This window comes from Melitaea cinxia, chromosome 9 (genome assembly GCF_905220565.1).
Source record: "Melitaea cinxia chromosome 9, ilMelCinx1.1, whole genome shotgun sequence".
NCBI lineage: Eukaryota > Metazoa > Arthropoda > Insecta > Lepidoptera > Nymphalidae > Melitaea > Melitaea cinxia.
The window spans coordinates 7,757,190-7,775,311 of record NC_059402.1 but is presented as its reverse complement, the minus strand read 5'-3'; the positions used below and the strand labels follow the sequence as shown (position 1 = coordinate 7,775,311).

At 35.7% G+C, this 18,122-nt stretch overlaps 1 protein-coding gene across 4 annotated transcripts in view; it reads right to left on the bottom strand.

Moving 5' to 3' along the window:
* LOC123656691 (calcium-binding protein E63-1) overlaps window positions 1-11,390 on the bottom strand; it is a 36,296-nt gene extending 24,906 nt beyond the window's left edge. Inside the window, exon 1 of one of the 4 annotated variants that reach the window (XM_045592348.1) lies at window positions 11,066-11,390. In XM_045592348.1, coding sequence (XP_045448304.1) covers window positions 11,066-11,158 — 93 coding nt within the window. In that variant the 5' untranslated portion in view covers window positions 11,159-11,390. Of the gene's footprint in view, window positions 1-10,502; window positions 10,912-11,065 lie in introns of those variants that run through there. The other 3 variants (XM_045592350.1, XM_045592349.1, XM_045592351.1) reach the window with 3 other exon arrangements.
* Between the last annotated feature and the right edge of the window lie 6,732 nt (window positions 11,391-18,122).

Genomic DNA, 18,122 nt, shown 5'->3' with positions numbered 1-18,122 from the left:
GCAAAATTCATGAATTCGCGGGTTTTTGGCGTGATCTTGGGGAGGCCTATGTCCAGCAGTGGACCGTGATAGGCTTAAGGTGTATTAATTCCGAGTCATTCAGTTTTTAGACCAATTTGTAGAGTGTGAACAAAATGGCCAAATACGAATCATTATATACTAGCTGAGCCCGCGACTTCGTCCGCGTGGAAATAAAAAAAATATTGTTCAGTTCGCAGAGTTACAAAATTAATAAATTCCTAAAATAAAAGTTACTCCTTATATTACATCAGCTATCTGCCAGTGAAAGTTCCGGCAAAGTCGGTCCAGACGTTTCAGAGATTAGCCGGAACAAACAGACAGACAGACAGACAGACAAAAATTGTAAATATGTTGTTTTGGTATATGTACTGTGTATACGTTCATATATGTTTAGTAAAAGGCGGCTATTTTAATATTACAAACAGTAGTCCAATTGTATTTATTTGTATAGATAAAAAAATGTAATACGCATATTTTGAAAATTTTATGCTAAATATGATCATATTTATAACCATATGAACAAAAAGTATATGTAATGTACTTGTAACAATTATATAAGTATATTTTTCTACTGCTCTATATTCCGCTGTATACACCATTTATTATTTTTATTGAAGTGTTTGTCACGTAAGCTAGGCTAAACTAAACCAAACTCGAACAAGTCAAAAAAGTCTCTTTTTTTATTTTTCTATCTTAATACGATTTTTTTCATTATCTTATCAATACACGTAATTAGACTCGCCTAATTTTCCCCATACAGCTTTACTTGCGCGATACCGAAGGTCACTGACCGACCAAAAGATTACCTATTTTTAGTATAATGACATATGAGCAAACAAATATTTTTAAACTGATGATTGTGTTGATTAACGGTTGGTAATTAAAACTATGACTGCCCAAGCTTATCATTTGCAGCATTTGAACATTCCAACCATATATTGGGCTTGATGCCAAAATAAATGTAGGAAATGTCTAAAATTTCTTTTGAAACGTTAGGGTTAACCCGAATAAATTACCCTGAAGATACATACGTTTCTCTTATATAATACTTACAATGTATATTCGTATTTTTTTTTATTGAATTTACTTTAAAATGTATGTATATGCATGTCATATATGGTGCCTCGTGGTTATATGACGGGCTCGATGAAATAATATTAGACGTTTCTTATGCGTATTAACTAAACAAATTCAACTCATTTGGCTAAAACAATTAAAATTTAAAGTAACTATAAAAGTACTAGCTGACCCGGCGAACTTCGTTTCGCCTAACACAAACTTTATCGTATGGTATTAAAGTTCAAATTGACTTTTAAGTATTATCACAAATCTTTTGTATGGGAGTATAGAAGTGTTGTTTTTAGACTTTTTCAGTAAATTTAAAAAAAAAATTTTAATTTTTCTCTCCGTAAGAACCATCCTCGTACTTCAAGGAATATTTTAAAAAAAGAATTAGCGAAATCGGTCCAACCGTTCTCGAGTTTTGCGCTTAGCAACACATTCAGCGACTCATTTTTATATTATAGAAGATAACTCGAGTTTTGAGATTCGGCTTATTCCGCATAATGTTTCGGTATACCTAAGTATTAAAAAAATTAAGTTTTATGAAGAGACCCGAAATATGTTTTAGTAACTATGTTGAGAACACTATGAACACTACTTGAGATTCGTATCGTGTAGTTACGTTCCATGAGGCAGACGAACTTTCTCTGTTTCGGACTGCTCCAGATTTTGAACAAGAGATTTCCTGCCGGGTCCTATCTCAATTAATTCATATGAAAGTAAAAGTTCTAACTCTAGGCTATAACAACTATAAGAACACGTAGTAAATATTAAGTATAGATTTACAGAATTTAATAGATATATATTTTAAAAATTTACGTTTAAATAAAATCTCGGTAAATCGTATTATACGAGTAAATAAAATTGTGTTAGCAGCTTGGCAAACGTTCACAAGATGAAAAATGTCACGAACGACGAATACGAGAATTTTCATTTAAATTGTCTTAATTTTGCGCTCTTAATAGGTAGTTGCCATATTTCGTTTGTGAGATTAATAACCAAAACCGTGTTATCCATGCATTAAATTGCTTGTTGGGATTAAATATCTAAATTATTTATATTGGGCATTTCTTCACGCCTGTGTGGCAGTAACGACGCTCTTCAAAACCGAAGCTAGCGACCTACTTCGATGTGTTAACTTTTCCGACACGTACCATATAATTGTAAACATCCAATTTGCTAAAAAATTAAGTGATGATAATCGAACAAGAGTCATTTCCATCAGCTAGTTTTTTGATAGATTTTTTTTTAGAGAAATATACTTATTATTTTTTAAACCATCCAAGACGTAATATCATTGTGTGATACGAATGACAATGCGAATACATATTTCAAAAAAAACTTTCGTTGACCTGGTCGTGGTCTTGATTTCAGAGTACGAGATTGAATAATCAGAAATAGCAGGAGCAGTGGCCGAGTTTCCTATCTTTTATTTATAATCGCTAAACTGAACCGTCTGATGCCTGCCACTGTCCAATTGATATTTTCCGCGTTACAGTTCCGACTAAAATTACTAATCATTTTCTTTTATAATTTAGAAAACGTTGTTAATCATCAAACTCGTTTCGTCAGAGTCATTATTAATCATAATTATGATGTATTAGCAATTAGTTAAAACGACGACGACGCGTTGGCACCACGGTCACATCACTGGTTTGTGGCTGTTGCGTTGGCGGTTGCGGGTACGATCCCCGCACATAACCAACATTTATACAGATGTTTGCCGTGATCTGGGTGTTTGTGCAGTCCTTAGCAGACATAAATTAGTGAGTCAAAGGGAATATAAATTATTTCAGTACACATAAAAACTGTACTGTATACTATTCGTGACTTGGGTGTAATGATAAATATACAATTTAATAATCATATTGAAGGAATATGCAGTAAGGGTTTCAAGAATCTGGGATTTATACTACAAAAAAGTAGCGAGTTCACCAACCCCTAAACTATTATAGTTTTATATAACGCATTCGTTCGCAGTGGGCTCGAATGCTGTAACGTTGTTTTGAACCCTTTTTACAATATTTATATTTCTGTATTCGATTCAGAAACGTTTTATTTGGCAGTTTACTTTTAAATTTGGCTTTTCTAATAAAATCCCGCATTATCGCGATAGATTGAGTCACTTTAATATGAACTCTCGAAAGTCAAAATTTATTTCTGCATAAATTGATTAATAGTGTACTGGATTGTTCTGTTTTGCTTAGTTCTTTTTGCTTATCTTCTACATATCAATAAGCATATGCTATTTTATTATGCATCAGCTTGTTCTAAATTGTTATCAGGCACTTTTGAACAGCATCATGAGATCGCACAGCAGTATATCAAAAATCTGGATATAGATATTTTTAACGACACTATTTATATTTTTAAAAAATTTATTAATTTATATTCATCAGCAAAGTAAGCTTAATTGTAGCCAGTTAGTAGTTTTTGTACAATTCTTTGGACTTTTTTTGTTTTAATCTTTTATTGTAGCTTCTTGTAATCTAAAACGCTATCTTAAGTTCTAGCCATGAATATGTTATTTATGTATGTTAGTCAAGTTGAGCTAATTTACTTATCACCTATAATTGAAGTTACACTCAGACTTTACTGTTATTGTATGATGTAATTGAAATATCATATATATTCTGTTGGTTTATCACAATATCATATATTTTCATAAAACTTAAGGTCGTGCCCTAAAAAATATTACGAATAAAGAAAAGGATTTTTTAACGTTAAAACGAAATGTCTAATACAGAGGAAAGTGCATACAGTAATTTATAATTTTTAAGAAACGAGATCTTTAAAAGACACATTTGACTTATTTTAATCCCTATTGGGAACTACCGCTCTGATGTAGTGGTGATTGTAGTCTCCTAAAACACCAACGGTTGGTTGGTTCGATTATCGCTCTGAATGGATATTTGTATTTGTACAAATACTTCTTTCCAGTTTGGATGTCTGTCTGGTGGCTCTACCTACCGTACATCGAAGAACCCGTCAAGCCGCCGGTCCCGGTTATTATCATAAATACCTGATAGCGATTGTTTCACATATAGGAACATAGCCGCCAACCCGCAGCGGAGCAGCGTAGTGGAAAAAGCTCCAATCCTTCTCCTACATGGAGAAAGAGGCCTATGCCCAGTAGTGGGATGTTACAGGCTGAATCGTGGGAACAATACTATTAACTAATGTGCTAAACACACACATACAAAATGTATTTCTTTTTATTTCTTTTTTTATTACGATTGGTCAGAAAACAAGTATAGGGAGAATATGATGCTATTACCGTAGTTTATAGACGCCTGCAACACCAGAAGCATCGCAACCCCTAGCCTACCCCCGATTCTCCTTAAGAGCTCGGGGCACTTTACTCACCGCAAGAACACAACACTAGTTGAAAGTGAAGTCTTTTCCCGGGCAGTCTGCTCCAGAATTTGAGCAGGATATATCCTGCTGTGCGCTACGTCAATAAAATATTTTTAAATAGTAATAACTATTTAAATACAAAAACATACTAAGTATATTTTGATATAAGTATGATGTGTTTTGGAATAGCGTAGCGTTCCGTCACAAGTATCCATCTACCTTATTAAAGTAGTAACTTTCTAAAATTTAATAAAACCTTAAATGTATGATGACGATTTGATGAGATTTTTCATAAATATAAATGTTTATAATTGGTTTTATTTTTGCTTGCCAAACCCTAATTTAAAAAATGGTAAGTAATTATTTACCTGTGTGTTTTATTCATTTATTACCCCGCGTTTGTTGAAGTAGGAGATTTTTTTTATAACCATAATAAACGAAGCATATAAATATAAAATGTGCACAATACCTAATTGATGATATCTAGGAACAGATAACACTAATGTATTTCCTGCCGCGAGTCTCTAGAACAATTTTATAAGCTATATATAGTATGGATTATTTTCAAAAATTTATAAAATTAATTTTTAGAATTTTTATTCACAGGGAAATTTTAATCTTCGGAAAGAAATTAATAGAGGCCAACGCTAACGTCGTTTATCGATCCATGTGGTCAAAACCTTTATACGTTATAGCCAACCTTGCACTTTGTTCGTGTACCTACATAGACTAAGTTAATATGACTTGAGTAATGACCACGATGAACCCTTAGTCACACGATACACAATTATAAATCAGATTGTTTGATTTTGTTTGATTTGTTGTTTGTTTTAATAATTAATTTTACGACAAGAAAAGCTAAATTTATAAAGCTATGCAAAAATAAATATTATTTAAAACAACACTACAACACTATATTCGTGCAAATATCATCAGGAAAATATTGAAATGCGTAGCTTCTATCACTGCACTTTTATCTTAATCTCCTTTGCGATTAAATAACCATTTTTTAAACATCATATGTAGTAGTGATATTTTATCACTGCCCTACCAATTACCTACTATGAATATTATATCGCTATGAATTGTTACGTAAATATTTCAAAATGAATTTGTAATCGGGACGATAAACAAGTACATAAAGTAAGAAGTAAAAAAGGTACAAGTTCGTAATAATAAAAATTTGCGATTGCGTTAAAAATAACTATCTCTCCTACACTAAAAGGAATTTAACGATTCCTAAAAAATTAAAATTCAAGTTAAAGGCTACCCGAAAGAAACTACCCTCTTCAGTTTTAGAGTTTAAAGCTAGCGGATGCAAAGAAAACGGAACACTTTTAGAGTAAAACATACGTTGGTATTCGCATGTATAATAAAATCCCACAAACAATTTTGGAATTGTCTCAACATAAATTTAAAGTTTAATAGATAAAGCGTATTTATTATTCGGTGCAAGATTACATGATTAAACTTGATTACATTTGATTTTGTTTAGCCTCAACTTACAGCCGATTTTCTCTGAATTTACTGACCAATGTCTTTGACGTCGTTGTATTTGGTACAAATTTAGAAAATGAGCTATTTAACGAATGAAGTAATGGTAAAATCTTCAATATCCAAGCCGACTTTTTATCAAAGAATAATATTATTAAAAATAACGTCACTCACTTCACTTCAGCCTATAGCAGTCCACTGCTGGACATAGGCCTCCCCAAGTTCCCGCCAGACATCCCAGTTTTTCGCAATCCTCATTCAGCCTACACCGGCAATCTTACGTAGATCGTCGGTCCAACGGGCCGGAGGACGTCCCACACTGCGTTTGCCAAGACGCGGTCTCCACTCCAGGACCCGTCTACTCCAACGGCCATCGGTCCTGCGACACAGATGACCAGCCCACTGCGCCACGGGATCGCTTTCGCATGCTACCGCGACGCCCCGACGGTTGGCCCGCCATGTGCAGGCCGCCTTCGTCTGTAGAGTGCCCACGGGCACTGTAAGCGCTCTATCACCCCGGTGGCGAGCGGGAGGAATAGTGGTGCCCTTCTCCCACTCTATTGCGAAGGGTGAAGGAGCGCATAACGGCGTCTCTTTCCCCCTGGTCGTCTCCTGCGGAGCGGATTGGCGTCAGCCTCACGCTGTCGCTCCGCAGACTCTTTTAGCGCCATGACCTCCTCGCAGAAGGAGGTTACGGCTGACCAGCACCTCTCGCTGCCGAGCATGCTGCGGACCACGCTCGGTAGCGACAGATCTTCACCTATTACGGCCACCAGGGCGCAGCGCTGGGCTCAAGCGACACAGTCCTCGAGAGTATGACACGCCGTATCACGTGGCTCACCACACACGTGACAGGCAGGGGTGGCCTCCCTATCCGCGATCTGATGCAGGTACTTACCGAAGCATCCGTGCCCCGTAAGTCCCTGTGCCAGTCTAAAGGATAGCACTCCGTGCCGTCTTTTGATCCAGCAACGTAGGTGAGGACGTATCGCATCCACCGTCGCTAGACCCGCCGCTGGAGACCCCAGATCCTCCATCCACCAATCGATCAGGGCTCTCTGAGCCTGAGCCCTGATTCTACGTACCTGGTCCGCACTCAAAATTTGTCCTCGAGCTCGGAGGCTCGACCGGTACCGGTACACTTCCACAAGCATCTGCGCCTGGAGTTCCCAAGGCGGGTCGCTCGCAAGAAATGTCGCCGCCGTCCATGACACCGTGCGGTACCCACGTATGGCTCTCACCGCTAAGATCCTCTGCGGTCTCCTCAAGAGGATTCTGTTCTGGGCGGTGACTCGACGAAGCCTGCCAAACGCCGCCCAGCCCAACCGAATCCTCCTGTCGGCCTCCTTTTCGAAGTTGTTGCGGCCTAGTTAGATAGTATGTCCTAGGTAAATAATAGGTAATTTTGTTCAAGTTCATACAGAGACCGAAAATAACGTGCACTTAGCAAAATATATATTAGAATGAATAAACTGTAAAATAGAAATTGTAATTTTTTTTAAATATAAAACCTAGACATAATATATCAAAACATATTTTTGTAAAAAATATAAAAACATTAAATGAGGTTTGACTATTATCTATAATCTATAATATCTATAAAAGCGAAAGGTCACTCACTCATCACGAAATTTCCGAAACTATAACACCTACAAAATTGAAATTTAGCAGGTAGGCTCCTTATAAGACGTAGGCATCTGCTAAGAACGGATTTTACGAAACTCGACCCCTAAGGGGGTAAAACAGGGATTTGAAGTTTGTATGAAAGTCCTATGTTTTTGAAGTAAGAGACTTGAAATTTAAAATGTATGCTCTATAGATGGTGAGAAGGAGTGAAGATAATGTATCTTTAGAAAACAAATCCCTTTTGGGGTTAAAACGGGGGATGGTAGGTTGACTCAGTCATCACGAAATCTCCGAAACTATAACACCTACAAACTTGAAATTTGGCAGGTAGACTCCTTATAAAGCGTATACATCCGCTAAGAATGGATTTTACACAACTCGACCCCTAAGGGGGTAAAACGGGGGTTGGTAGTTTGTATGAAAGTCCTATGTTTTTGAAGTAAGAGACTTGAAATTCAAAATGTATGCTCTATAGATGGTGAGAAGGTTTTCAAATAATGTATCTTTAGAAATCAACTCCCTTTTGGGGTTAAAACGAGGGATGGCAGGTTGACTAACTCATCACGAAATCTCCGAAACTTTAACAGCTACAAACTTAAAACTTGGCAGGTAGGTTTCTTATAGGGCGTAGACATCTGCTAGGAACTAATTTTACGAAACTCGACCCCTAAGGGGGATAAAACGGGGTTCGGAAATTTGTATGAAAGTCCTATGTTTTTGAAATAAGAGACTTGAAATTTAAAATGTATGCTCTATAGATGGTGAGGAGGGGTCCAAATAATGCATCGTAATCTATATATATAAAAGAGCAAGGTCACTGACTCACTCATCACAAGAACTCAAAAACCGCTGGATGGTCCATCCATACAGGATGGACAAAGATGAAATTTGAAATTAAATTATAGTTATTAGACGTCCGCTAAGAACGGATTTTGCGATATTCCATCGCTAAGGGGCTTTAATTGGGGTTGATAGTTTGTATGAAACATATACAGCAGCTATAAGCTCGCCTGATAGGTTATTTATACTGCAGCCTGAAAATAAAACTAAAAATGTGGTGTATAGAGAGGTTTTATAAAAATAACTATTAAATCATACCAAATTGTGCCTTTTAAAAAGTTGCTCAGTGTGATATGAGCATTTCAAGTGACTGAAATAAAATAAAAAATTTGCGTAAAACATCTTAATAGTACTGCGCGGGCAACATTTAGTGTATTATAAAACAAAGTCCCCAAAAGTGTATGTGATCGATTCCCTCAAAATCTACTGAACGGATTTTCATGCGGTTTCACCAATGGAGAAAGGGCTTCAAGAGAAAGGTTTATGGAACGGCTAAGCCGATTTTGATGAGAGTTTCACTGGAAGTTTGCCGGGAAGACTTTGTGACACACTGATTTCAACGCGGACGAAGCCGCGGGCACAGCTAGTTCTGATATAAAAAGTTTGTATATGAGTGACTAGGTAGGCCACACACAAATGAATTTCTCTGAACCTAATCAAACAGTCATCAAACGTGAATAAACGAATTTTGGACGTAATTAGATATAGCTTTTGTGACACACAATATGAACATAAAATATGAATTGTAATTGTTACATAATTATGTATTTTTTTTTGCAGGTCGAACAATATGAAAACATGTTTTACACTTTAAATGTTAAGTTCAATGTTTAAATATAATGCATATTTAATATACGTAAAATATATTATTTCAAATTATATACATTTAAATCATATTAGCAGCACGAACTTTTCGTTTTTTGATCGATTACGAACTACGATTTCTTACTTGAAATCCATAAGTATAGTATAGTTTTATTAGCAATGAAAATAGTTATTTAACATTTTTCAATTGTCAGTTAAAATTAATTAATGTATAACTTTGACTACAACATCTATGACTTTGACCTTATTTATACTATTATTGTACATATAAATAAATAACTACAGTTAAATTATTATTATCCGTGTATAAGCTGATGCCATTGATAGACAATATGCAAATTTTCGAAGTTCCTTATTAACTTTTTTAATATAACTTTGTTATTATATATTTGAATTTTTGTGTTTTAAAACATCGTAGAAACTTTTCTTGCGATAAGATTAAAGTAACGCTCATTTCAATATTAGGATTTTATTTCATTTATAAAGTTATACAAAAACAATTTTTACTTTAATGTTATTAACTATGAAATTGTTAAGCGAATGAGATCATTACAAATAAATATTAGCATTTGTACCTGACTTATTTAATAATTTTTCTGCGAATGCGGAACAGAAATTGAATTTCTATTGTTAAATTATTTACTGTTATTAGAGAACACAAGTAAAACGTGCCAACAAGATTTATGTAAGTACATGGAATAGAGGTACAAATCTTGTTTGAGTTAAATGTTTCTCAAATTAACAACGTGTAACTAGCACGTATCTCCTATGATACATTCTATTGTACAATATGGGAAGTCATTACTATTTGAATATTGACGTTAATGTTTGTAGTTTGTACGTTGTGCAAACAGTGTCTAGTTAAAACTTTTGAACTCAAAGCTATCCAATGTTGTCACCTTCGATTATTGAAGTAAATAAAAAGAATAATGAAACGCATGATTAAATTAAACATTCATTTCAAAGCGTATGTTAAGAGCATCGATAGATCATAAATACATTATATAAGAATGTTTTCACTAAACGGGAACGTAGTAACGAGAGGTAGTAACCGCGGTGACATTTATACATCCATAGTATTCATCAGACAAAAACCGAATAAAAACAAACATTTTACGATTTAACTCCAATCACTCACTCAATTTATTTTTTGAACAATAACGGAACACTTTTTATCATCATAGGTTTGTTATGAGGCTTAATCCTTTAAGGTTAAGTTGGAAAATAGCTAATTTATGCAGATCCGTTTTGAGTTATTAATATTTTTATATTAGTACCTATGACAGTAGATAAGCTGGATGTCACGACGACGATGACGGCACAGCAAAGTCGCGTTGCCTAGCAGGTGTCGCGTTTGGTGCCGGCCGTGGTGAGCAGCGTGAAGAATTCGTGCGAGTGCCTAATGTTCGTGCCTTTGTACGACGTTGAATGTTCGTTTATTGCGCGGGTATTTCGGTATATCACAGCCATCGGACAAATCACGGCCGTGCGACCCGGTCCGAACGAGCGCTCTAATAATAAACTTGTTTATATTTTTTATTCCCGTGATAACTCGTCAGATTCCGCGCTACCTCCTGTCTCGTTAAACTCGGTAAAGCGGGCCACTCTCAATGACCTCGAAGAGCACGTGCGTCTTAAAATAGATTACAACGCGACACTTCAATTAAGTAAATTGGCTTTCATTATAAATTTGATAGAGCATTGTAAGCAAAAGTATTGGCACCAAAATCCGTTTTGGCGGCGTTTGTAGGTACCTATTATAAATGGGACGATACGAGCCAACGTATACATTGTGATGACGACGTCCGAACGATGTAGTTCGGTGTGGTACGGTACGTACCGAGAACGTTTCAGAAATCGCGTTGCAGAAGGCGCCAAATCCGGATGGCGCGACGGAAGGACTCTGCGGCGGAGTTCCGCTCGAGCGGTCCATGGCGCGGTGTGCCCCGGCGGTCGACGGAGCACTGCCGTCTCGCCGCACGCCCGCACTTGCTGCCGCCGCGCCGCGCCGCTCCTCGCGTTACATAAACCTCGCTGCTACAACGCTACCGCCATCCGCTCCCACCTGTCCACTGTCGCTGCATTTTGGCATAACATGCAACTGAAAATAATAACACATTATTAATAGACTCTTTTATTTTTAGAGCACTCATCACTTTTCTTAAACTAATTACTTGTGTTTAACCTTTTCTAACAAAATAATTATAACTAGCACTAAAACTTGTCTGCAATTATTGCTATTATAGCACATACGTAAAAAATAGCATATGTTTTTGTTTAAGGTCGATAACTTTTTATTGGTAAATACACAGGACCGTCACATTTCATATGATTTAGCATGATCTGTGGTTATTTACGTAAAAAATCAAAAATCAAAATCAAAAATAGCTTTATTCAAATAGGCTCCAAGAGCACCTTCGAATCGTCATTTTACAAATTAAAACTTTAAAAATAAATTATTATATTTGTAGAAGTAAAGCTAACGCCGATTCGGAGATTCTGCAGAGAAGAATCGGCAAGAAACTCCGCTACTCTCTTAAAAAATAATATATAAACTATGTTTTAGTACAAAATTAGTAACATGTTGCATAAAATACAGCGTCACTAAGTTCACACATCTTTATCAAAACTATGTAATTCTGCACCGAGTAATAAGCTTTATTTTTTTTTTAATAAAAACTTTAAATTTATGTTGAGACAATTCCAATATTGTTTGTGGGATTTTATTATACATGCGAATACCATAACCCAGAAAGGAAACGTTTACTTTGCGCAGTCGAAAACTTGGAGTTACAATTTTGTTATTCCTTCTCGTGTTTACAATGTGATTATTACTATTTATTTAAAAAAAATATATATTTTGATGAATATACATAATATTGTTATAAATATACTGCGAACAAATGATGAAAGAACAAGCAAGCGATGAAAACATCCCATAGGGAGACTCGAGTTCTAAGACCGTAAATACCGCGAATAGCCCTTTTTTGCAAGATAAATATAGTCTCAATATCTGTCAGCTGTGCAGCATTACCCCACAGTAACAGGCCGTAAGACATAACACTATGGAAAAAGCTAAAATATATTAAGCGTGCAGTTGCAACGTCGGTCAGTTGTCGTACTTTTCTAACTGCAAATGCCGCGGAGCTGAGTCTACCATTCAAGGGTGACAAATGGGAATTGCACTGAAGTTTTGAGTCCAAATGAAAAGATCCCTAAGAAAACTGTAGTATCATTGACAATAAGCCTCTCGTTATTTATTATAAAATTATAATTTGGATGCTGAGGCTTCAAGGACGTTTGCCAACTTGTCATGCGAGCTTAACAGCACCCTATATATTTAATTAAATTGGTATAGTTTGCTTATTACGTTTCCTACAGATACTATTAATTATATTCCATGTGCATTTAATTTTATTATCAGAATTAATAATTTTATTCTTTGATATATTTTGATTTAGCAGCCATACAAACAGCTTTAAAAGTTTTAGAATATTTTACGTAAACAATCTAACAAATATTTATTTAAAAATAATAGCAAAAAAAATTTATTCTTAACTAAATCAAGGTCACAAGAAATTAATTTTGTCTGTATGCAATATCATGTATATATATCTAGTCCATATACGTTTTTCGCCTATATATTACAGGCTTAATTTTTTGGCTTCAAGCAAAGCTTATTTTCTGCTTTCTTTATTACTATTGTACTAAATATTTGCTTTATATCCAGCAGCGGACTGCCGTAGGCTGAAGTAAAATATTTGCTTTAAAAATTACAAATTATAAATTCATCACACAAATGTACTCGTAATAATTGTGTTTGCTGGCAAACGAAAAAAAAAACCGACTTCAATTATATCGACAATTAATACAACGTACAGACGAAATATTAGTCAAGTAAATACGCATTATCAAAGATTACTCCAAAATTTGTAATCAGATCTCGATGAAATTTAAACGTGGACCACATGATAAACATCGGCTTTCGATTAAATTAAAAATTATCAAAATTGATACACACATTAAAAAGTTAGGCGGATTTTCGAGTTTCCCTTAATTTCTCTGGGATCCCATCATCAGATCCCGATTTCCTTGTAATGATACCACACCAGAGATATCTCCTTTTCAACAAAAAAAGAATTATCAAAATCGGTTCATACGCAACGAAGTTATCCCCGAACATACATAAAATAAATAATATATATACTGTCGAATTGAGTAACCTCCTCCTTTTTTGAAGTCGGTTAAAAAACTTAATTTCGTTTCTCGTTTCCACCATCTTTTTCAATCTCTTGTTATCTTGAAGGAAATGCTTCAGTTATCTAAATAGCTAACTCCCACGTAGTTAAAGATTCATTTCTTACTCATTGTCAGTTAATAGCCTCAGAACACTTTAAATATGCTACGCAACATGTACTGAAATAACGATGTACCTAACTATACTAATAAGTATGGAAAAAAGTAATTTTACTATTAGTATTTATTATAAACTAGCGACCCGTCCCGGCTTCGCACGGGTGCAATGCTGATACTAAATATACTACAGAATGTCTTTATTTATAGTGTGAAGCTAGCTTATAGCATGGTTATTAACATAATAACAACAACATTCAAATATTTGTCGTTAGATTACACGTTGTTACAGAATGCGTTGAAGAAATAAAGGTTCATTGCTCGTTCCTCGTAGGTGATAGCGTGATAATATGTATCCTATATGTTGATCCGACTTCTTAATAATATTTGTGCCAAATTTGAAGTAAATCCATGCAGTAAGTACTTTTTGAGTTTATCCCGGACATACGGTAAAGACAAACAGACAAACAGACAAAAATTCTAAAAACTATATTTTTGGCTTCGGTGTCGATTGCAGATTACACCCCAAGTATTCTTTTAAAAAAATATTCAATGTACTGTTTTGACTTTCCTACCATTTTATTATATGTATGTATAGATATGGGTTTATAATATGAGTTATAAATTTGGGTTGTCTGGAAGAAATGGCTAAATAGCCATAAGTCCGCCCATTGTACTTCACAGTCTGTAAATGTTTTTAAATGTGTTTATCGTTTAAAATGTAGTTGTGGTGTACAATAAAGTATAAATAAATAAATAAATAATATGATTAATAAAAAAGAGTGGAACAGACATGCACAAGAACCTTGTCCCCTAATAAATCCACATTTTACATGCAATCCATGTAAATAGAAACAAAGCTGGTCTGTCAGTACTTGAACTAAACCATATTTAAAAACGAATTACATATTGATAAAATATGAATAATATTTTCCGATTTTACCGACATAATAATAAAAAATATGAAGTGGTTATTTAAATAAAAAGTCACGAGTGCAATTCGAAAAGAAAAGGGAAAAAAGTAATTAATGGGTTTGAACCGGGGTTTACTCATTTCGGAACTGGTCGATTTCCCACCTGAGCTATTTTAACTTTCTGAACAGTGGCGAAAATTACGTTTGTATTCTAATAATATTGTGTAGCAGTTTTTCATTGTCTGAAAACACGGACAAAATGACATTTTCTAAAAATGAATCCTAGCTTGATGGATTTATGGCCTCCGAAACCCTCTGCATACTAAATTTCATGAAAATTTTGGAGCCTAGAGTGGAGTATAATAAAATCCCACAAACAATTTTGAAATTTTCTCAACATAAATTTAAAGTCTTTATTAAAAAAAATAGATAAAGCTTATTCATTGCAATTCCCATTTGTCATCCTTGAATTGTAGACCCAGCTACGCGGCATTTGCAGTTAGAAAAGTACGACAACTGACCGACATTGCAACTGCACGCTTAATATATTTTAGCTATTTCCATAGTGTTATGTCTTACGGCCTGTTACTGTGGGGTAATGCTGCAGATATTGAGACTATATTTATCTTGCAAAAAAGGGCTATTCGCGGTATTTACGATCTTGGAGCTCGAGTCTCCCTACGGGATGTTTTCCAAAAGGTAAACATATTAACAATTGCGTCGCAGTATATTTATAACAATATTATGTATATTCATCATAATATTCATTGTTTTGAAATAAATAGTAATAATCGCATTGTCAACACGAGAAGGAATAACAAAATTGTAACTCCAAGTTTCCGACTGCGCAAAGTAAACGTTTCCTTTCTGGGTTATGGTATTCGCATGTATAATAAAATCCCACAAACAATACTGGAATTGTCTCAACATAAATTTAAAGTTTTTATTTTAAAAAATAGATAAAGCTTATTACTCGGTGCAGAATTACATAGTTTTGATAAAGATGTGTGGACTTAGTGACGCTGTATTTTATGCAACATGTTACGAATTTTGTACAAAAACACAGTTTATTTCTCACTTCAATCTCACAGATTCTTCTCTACAGAATCTACATTCCTAATCGGTGGTAGCTTAACTTTTACAAAAATAATAATTTATTTTTAAAGTTTTAATTTGTAAAATGACGATTCTAAAAAGTGCTCTTGGGGCCTATTTGAATAAAGCTATTTTTGATTTTGATTTTGTTTTTGATACGAGGAGGTGTATACAAATGGTGTATACAAAATATATTTTTTTAAATATCATTTGTAATAAGTTCAAAACTGAGGATTTATACGATTCTTCCTAATATGCTGGAAATGGTTTTATTCAAAGTAATTAATAAAGTTTTAAAATAAAATCAAAACATACACTTAATCTACATATTAATTACGTGAACAAAAACTTTGTACCCCTTTTTACGAAACTTTCATACTCCTCCAGTATGAAATTTCGTACACTTATTCTTATATGTATATAAAAATGAATCGTAAAATGTGTTCGTAAGCGTATAACTCAACAACGCCTGGACCAATTTTACCAATTCTTTTTTTTAAATGTTCGTTGAAGTCCAAGGATAGTTTTTACGGCGAGAAAAATTCGAATAATTTCCGTGAAAACCCTAAAAACAAACATTTCTTTTCCCATACAAACGTTTTCTAACTAAAATGTAGAGTCAATTTGAACTTTATTGCTATTCAATAAAGTTCATGTTAAATAATATATTAGGGCGCATTTTACGTAAGTTATTAATGATTAAATTGATCTTATTCGTAGACTGCATTTTAATTTACATACAGTAAAAATGGTATTAACTAGCTATTTCACATTACCTATTATATTGTTGCGGGGGCGTTAAAAATGGAAAATTCCCGTTTTTAAACTATCGACTCCAAATTTGGTACGAATTTCCTATATGTGATGTAGAAATGATCGATGAGCAGATTTTAGGATAACTCATGCCCAATAAGGATTACGGGGGTGGGCGTTAACAATGAAAATTTTAAATGTATGTAACTTCGAAACCTTTTGGGCGTGGATTATACACGTCCATTAACCCGGCCCCTGGGAAAGTAGAGTCACCTTCTCTACTTTTCACTTGGGTAGGTCCTGTCTGGCGCGTCCACGTCGCGGGGGTGGGCATCTTACACTTCAGTAAGCCGGAGTGTGTAGATGGCGAAGTTCAGCAGGGACCCAGTACTGCGGGGTATAACGCAGAACCCCTACCCAGGGTTACGGGTGAAGACCTCAACGGTGGTAAATGCGGAGACAACAGTTGTCGGTACGGACTAACCAGCGGAGGAGGCAAGCCACAGGGGCGTAGTACCTGAATCCTGATGGAGGGCAGCGGTTACCATCAGTACCGAAGTGAAGCGAATGAACCATATGTTCTGATCCGATTCACTCTTGGATTACTATAGCCACTGAGGTTATAGTACCGCGATGTAGAAAGTAACGGGAACCTACTACATTATTTATCCCATGAGAGTTGCAATGATGAGTATGCGTAAAGACACTGTGAGACCGCCTGGCAACCCGCGTAGCGACCGGCGCCCTGAGTTTTCCGGGGCTGAGGGTGTGAAATGGGATACCGGCCATCAGGATGCGGGCAACCAGGCATCTTATGGAAAAAATGCTACTGGAAGAAGAATAAATGTCAACTTAAGAAAAAATCTTCGCATAGGTACATGGAATGTTCGGGGGCTTCTTGAAGATGGGAAGCTTCACATTCTGGAACAAGAACTTGAGCGATGCAAACTCACTATCGCAGGAATCAGCGAGACACACTGGAAAGATAGCGGCCACTTTGACTCAGAGAAACACACTATCTACTTCTCCGGCAACGACAAAAGTAGCTTTTCGGGTGTGGCTATTGCGATCCCTAAATCGTGGAAAAACTCGGTGCTTGGCTACCACCCTATTAATGATAGAATTATGTCCATTAAACTTAGCGCATCACCAACCCCACTCAACATTATTCAAGTCTATGCTCCTACAAGTTCTGCCAGAGATGAAGAAGTAAAAGACTTCTATTGTCAACTTGAGTCTTCTATAGCTAAAATTCCTAAAAGAGAGCTTTTACTCATCATTGGTGACTTTAACGCCAAGGTAGGAAACACCACAATGGATACAGGCATACGACATATTGTTGGGAACTATGGCCATGGTGTCCGTAACCCAAGGGGAGAGCGACTCATAGAGTTCGCTGCCGACAACAACATGACCATAACAAACACGATGTTCAAACACCATCCTAGACGCCTATATACCTGGACATCCCCCGACGGCAAGCACCGCAATCAGATAGATTACATATTGGTGAGAACCAGATGGAGAAGCTCAATAACCAATGCGCATACCTTGCCGAGTGCTGATTGTCATTCCGACCACCAACTGCTCATTGGAAATATACGACTGAAATTGCAGAGAGCAAGACAAATAAAAATGGCTAAAAGAATAGAGGTGAAAGATCCAAAGTTACTCGCAACCTCAATACAGAGCAGACATACCGCATGGAGAACAGGCATCGGAAATAATGACTCTAATTTCTTATGGACCTCGGCAAGGACGTATATTATGGAAGCGATTGCG